We start from the raw sequence: 6,084 nt of genomic DNA on the forward strand, positions 1-6,084 counted from the left end.
TTACCAAGTAAGACCAGTGTGTAAGCAAAAATCTAAATTAGGTATCCAAAAATGCAAACCAAGCTCTGATATGTAATTATTATATATTAAAGAAGAATTAACATTATTAGCTTCCTTACAAAAACACAAACAACCAAAATTTATGATACTATATCCTTACATTTTCTAGGGCTGCACGATTATGTCCAAAATGATAATCACGTTTATTTTGATCAATATTGAGATCACGATTATTTATCACGATTATTCTTTGATTTTAGGGACAACATATTTTTATTTCACTTTCTCATTTAAATAAACAAACCACTGCATTCACCTCCATGTTGTGCTACATTCCTGCTAATCTACAAATCTTTGCAACAAATTAGACTGGTCCTTAAAAGTGCATCATCTCATAGAGGCAAAATATAAATAAAATTGTACCCAAAATATAGGATAAGTAAAAATAAAAATGCCATGAACCAAATGAAGATATACATCAAATATAACAATATGCAACCAAATGAAACAATTTATGCCAATGCAGAAAAGGCAATAACAGTGTTTGCATGAGGAGAGATGCAGCCAAATCACCCAATAGAGTGGCACAGGGATGACGTCATTTGATACCGAAACCTGGAAGTTAGCATCACACCGGTTTCCTCAACAAAAACCCAATAGGATTTTCTCATAGGCTTTTGGATAATTGCAAACAAAATAAGTTATGTGATAAACAAAACTTTACAATATTAACATGTTTTGTCCATCAAGATAATTTTCACAAATTGACACAATTTTTATGAAGTTTGAAGCCTAAATACAATCACCAGAAATAAAAAGCTAACCATATGCTATAAACGAACTACACCACGGTCGCTCGACTTCAACGTCACAGTCACCAAGCTTCCGACTAGTTTTACAAACGTGATTTCCATAATACGGATTTACTCTGTGGATGAATCTTCATCCACATTTTGTTTTTGGGAATTGTGCATAGCATACCTGAACCAGTTTATCTGCAAAGTTTTTTCTTGTTCGGCATGATGTTGTTTAATGTCCCCGACAACGTCTGTAGTCCTATTTAGCAACATGTTAGTATCATGATTTCCCCTTGCGCAAGCGCTGGAGCACGCAGCGTGCTCCGGGTTTTTTAGTGATATTGACTTTGTTTACTTTCTACATGTGCATTTGTTATGATTTCTGTCCTGTCTCCATCAGTGTATTGTCATTGGTTGCTTCCTTATGTGTCATCATTAGTCTCAGCTGTTTTGTGTTCCCCCTTAATTACGTTTGTTATTTAAACCCCTCGTGTCTCATTGTTTGACGCAAAGTAATGCGTGAGTTTTCTGTGTACCAAGCATTTGTTCATAGTTTTACATCTCATAGTTTTGATCCTGTTCTCAAACTCATTGTTTGATTCTTGTTTAGCCTTGTTTAGGCCCGTTTGCTGATCGCCTGACCTTTTGCCCGTTTTTGACCACTCTATTGTCTCACGCTTTGGATTTGTCTGTCTCTCTTCAATAAAGCTCTTATCTGCACTTGCATCCAATCTAAACCTTCATTACGTGACAGGTATCAACCGCCTTTCTCAATACACGTAAAAACATTTAAAAAATCATGAGTGGGGTTTTAGTGGCGTATTTTATGTCATAAGTTGGCTGTAAGTTTAGGAAGTTCTTGATTTGATCTGCAGTGGAGTTTTCTATGAGCGCGGGGCAAACTTTAAACGTCAATATCGCTCATGTTCATGTAATCGTGGGCAGTCGAAATCGTAACCGAGATCAATATTCAATTAATTGTGCAGCCCTAACATTTTCACAAACTAAAGAGCATTCTTTAGGGAAAAAATAGGCTCTTGAAATATTTTACGTTAATTAAATATTATTCATGAGAATTTAATGTGCTGTGGATTCAAGAAACTCTAACATATCAAAATACACATGCTTAGACCAACAGAAAATATATCATGTCATACTCATGCGTTTCTCATCCAGGATGTTATTGGGAGACTCCATATTCAGCAAAGCCTCAGCTGCCTCAATGGTCTCTACATTATCTTCTCCTCCAGAGACTGGAGTCTCTACTATAGCCAATGAAATAGGAGTTTACATTAGAGCTAAATCTGAATTTTATTATACAGGATGATCCTAACCAAATCTAAGGCCACAACATAACAAAATTATTTTTGATCAAAAAATTGAAAATATCACATATTGTGATATAAAAAAGATATTGGGTCGTTATGTAGTTAATTCTACCCCAACACTAATCATAACCAAGATGAAAAACAATTCCAGCTGAAATGATTTGTTATGACGATCAGATAACATGTCAGACTCACCAGACAGCCCTACATCTCCCACCATAATGTTCTCCTCCACTACATCCTGCATGGTGTCTACCATGATACCATTGGTGACCTCATCAGCCTCCAACCCTGAGTACACTTGCATGAGGTCAGCAGCTGGCACCTGCTCCACGATCACCGCTGGAAACACAGATGGGTCATCGAGCTGCAAAACACACACCCAGAGCAATGCCATTAATCTATTAATCTATAATTACCAAATAAACAGTGCAAATATACTCATGTTAAAGCATAAGTATATATAAGTATATTCATGTATATTCATGTTAAAACATAGGTATATATAAGAATATATATATATATATATATATATATATATATATATATATATATATATATATATATATAAAGTGTATATATAAGTATACATACGAGCCTATACATACAGTTCTGTGAAAAAGAATTTGCCCCATCCTGATTTCTTCTGTTTTTGTGTATATCTCATACTGAATTGTTTCATAAATGAAAAGAAAACCTAAGATAAAACAAAGGCAACCTGAGTAAACACAAAATGCAGTTTTTAAATTGTGTTGGATAACTTTTTTTGCCTCAATAAAAATAAATAAATAAAAACTATATTGTGTGTTCACACACAATACAGCAACATAAAACAAAGGTTGCCTTTGGTTTATGTTGTATTTCATTTGAAGATCTAAAACTACTGGGTATGTGACAAAAACAGACAAAATCAGGATTAGGGCAAATACTTTTTTACAGCTCTCACGCATGCACGCGCACACACACACATCGATCAACACAATATTTAAACCACTGACAGGTGAAGTGAATAACTGCTGCCTAATATAATCCACCCCTTGACAGGTGCCACTGTAACAAGATCATCATCATCGTCTCAAAATAGCAGGTCTTTTGGGTTACGTGGTATGTGGCTGAGGCGCGGTGGGTCGCATAACTGGACTAATGTTGTTGCACAGCCAAAGTCTGTCATAGAAATAATTTAGTATAATTACCCCCAAAACTGTCTCACACGATTCCTTTCCCAAATTCCTTTCCCTTTCCTAATCTCCTCCTATTGCAAGATACCATGAGGTTTGTGATAGCATTTCATCTGTGTGCTCTGAAGTGCAAGTCATTTATTATATTGGAAAAAAAGAGATACAGTGACTTCCCCAGTTTCAGCAATTTCTATTTGTATTGATGCTTTGTGCCAGTTTCCCCGTAAGTGACGATTTTGTTCTCTTGAACACATGGGATGGAAACGGTGCTCATGGTTCACATGTTTTTCCGTTAGGGATTAAAGTTATAAGCAGGACATATCTCCTTGATCTGCATGGAAGGATTTTTTTTGTTTGTTTATTTAGTTTGTTGTTGTTGTTTTTTTTGCAAACTGGATATCTGTCCTCTAGGACAACCCCCCTTTCGTTTTTGGCATATCCAAAGTAATGGAACATTGATGATTCTAGTTTTCAGCAGTGGGTATGGAGATGCACTATGGGAAGAAGGCAAGCTGGCAGAGAAGTGTGATGCTCTGCGCAATGTTCTGTTGGGAAACCTTGGGTCCAGGCATTCATATGGATTACTTTGACACATACCACCTACCTAAACATTGTTGCAGATGAAGTACACCCCTTCATGGCAACGGTATTCTCTAATGGCCTCTTTCAGCAGGATAATGCACCCTGCCACACTGCAAAAATTGTTCAGGAATGGTTTGAGGAACATGACAGAGTTCAAGGTGTGGACTTGGCTTCCAAATTCCCTAGCTCTCAATCCGAGCATCTGTGGGATGTGCTGGACAAAAAAGTCTGTGGAGGCCCCACCTCACAACTTTCAGGACTTAAAGGATCTTCTGTTAACATCTTGATGCTAGATACAACAGCATACCTTCAGAAGTCTTGTGGAATCCATGCCTTGATGGGTCAGAACTGTTTTTGTGACAAAAGCAGGACCTACACAATATTAGGCAAAGTGGTTTTAATATTATGGCTGATCGGTGTGGAATGGGATGGAATGTGATGTTTTCATCAACCATTTCAAATATCTAATGCTTTCAACTCATGCAGCCTCAGAAACATTTTGTTTGTATATTTGATGAAGGACATTTGTCAGAAACATCCTGTTTCTCTGAAAACTTTATGTATTATACTTAACATCTCATAGAATGTATTTTGAGCATGAATGTCATTGAACATCAAAATTATAGTCATAATTCAGGCTCAGTCATGGTACTGCACAATATTATATCATTCAGTAGGTAGATGTGACCTTGTTTTATATCAGTTGGAATGGAATAATGAGAATATCAGCTCCACTGGCGCATTCCTGTGTGAGTGGTGCACAGCAACCCAGTGCAGGGGGGAAATATTTTGTGCTAGAAAAAAAATGATATAACTATAAGAAATTGCATGCCATGCATTGTAGGCTTTTTTTTAACAGATAATACAAGACATAAAATCATGAATGGTCTTTCTTTCTTTTACTCTGTTTCATGTATTTTCTCTGAATGTCCTATCCTTTTTGAGCTATAGAGTTGACAAACTCAAGTGGGACAAATCAGCCATCATTCTGCTGCAATTTCTCTCAATTTCAGTATGCAGCATTGTGTGTGTGTTTGTATATAAATGTGTGTGTGCATATATGCCCTGCTAAAGCTCTTAATCAAACTGTAGTGGGAACAGAGACAGTGACTTTATATTATTTCTCTGAAAGACCTACAACCCGAATTCCAAAGAAGTTGGGACGCTGTCTAAAATGTAAATAAAAACAGAATGCAATGATTTGCAAATCTCATAAACCCATATGTTATTCACAATAGAACAGAGAAAACATATCAAATGTTTAAACTGAGGAAATGTACCATTTTAAGGTAATTTTGAATTTGATGGCCGCAACACGTCTCAATAATGTTGTGACGGGGCAACAAAAGGCATGGTTTCCAAAAAGAATTTCAAAATTCAATTCGTCTGAACACAGAACGGTTTTCCACTCAGTCCATTTTAAATGAGCTTTGGCCCAGAGAAGACGGTAGCGTTTCTGTATCATGTTCACATATGGCTTTTTATTTGTATGATAGAACGTTAACCAGCATTTATGGATGGCACAGCAAACTCTGCTCACAATGACAATGAGTTCTGGAGGTGTTTCTGAGCCCATGCAGTGATTTCTATTACAGAATCATGCCTGTTTTTAATGCCTGAGGGCCTGAAGATCACGGGCATACAATATTGATTTTCACCCCTGTACCTTGCATGTTTTCAGAAGATTGGAATCCAGGCGAGGCCACCATTCCCTGACTGCGCGTGCGGCGTTACCTGACGGCCCAAAAGAGCCCTCATTTATCCGGGAAGCACCGGCGCGACTGCGGCAAAATCCTGCAACTCCTGCCTGCATGCAAGCACGCGCATTCACACACACTCCCACCCTCTGAACACCAAAGAAAACAAAAGAAAAGAAAAATTCATTTGACCACCTGACAACGGCCTCCTGTGTTTCTGTGCTCCTTTTTAGTAATACTTACTTGTCCAGCTTTTTGTTGCCCCGTCCCAAATTTTTTGAGACTTTTTGTAGCCATCAAATTCAAAATTACCTTTTTTTTTTTTCTTAAAATGGTACATTTACTCAGTTTAAACATTTTGATGTTTTCTATGTTTTATTGTGAATAACATATGGGTTTATGAGATTTGCAGATCATTGTATTCTGTTTTTATTTTCATTTTACACAGCATCCCAACTTTTTTGGAATTTGGGTTGTAAATAAAACAAATGACTGCAACAGA

General features: G+C 36.9%; 1 protein-coding gene across 13 annotated transcripts in view; it reads right to left on the minus strand.

Moving 5' to 3' along the window:
• The window catches only part of elf1 (E74-like ETS transcription factor 1), a 43,650-nt gene that overhangs the window by 5,428 nt on the left and 32,138 nt on the right, over positions 1-6,084 (minus strand). For 5 of the 13 annotated variants that reach the window (XM_017474512.3, XM_017474510.3, XM_017474511.3 and 2 more), the window contains 3 exons: positions 5,552-5,731; positions 2,321-2,492; positions 1,955-2,062 (listed from right to left, as the gene is read on the minus strand). In XM_017474512.3, coding sequence (XP_017330001.1) covers positions 1,955-2,062; positions 2,321-2,492; positions 5,552-5,731 — 460 coding nt within the window. The remainder of the gene's footprint in view (positions 1-1,954; positions 2,063-2,320; positions 2,493-5,551; positions 5,732-6,084) is intronic. The other 8 variants (XM_047157082.2, XM_047157084.2, XM_017474518.3 and 5 more) reach the window with 4 other exon arrangements.

This window comes from Ictalurus punctatus, chromosome 8 (genome assembly GCF_001660625.3).
Source record: "Ictalurus punctatus breed USDA103 chromosome 8, Coco_2.0, whole genome shotgun sequence".
NCBI lineage: Eukaryota > Metazoa > Chordata > Actinopteri > Siluriformes > Ictaluridae > Ictalurus > Ictalurus punctatus.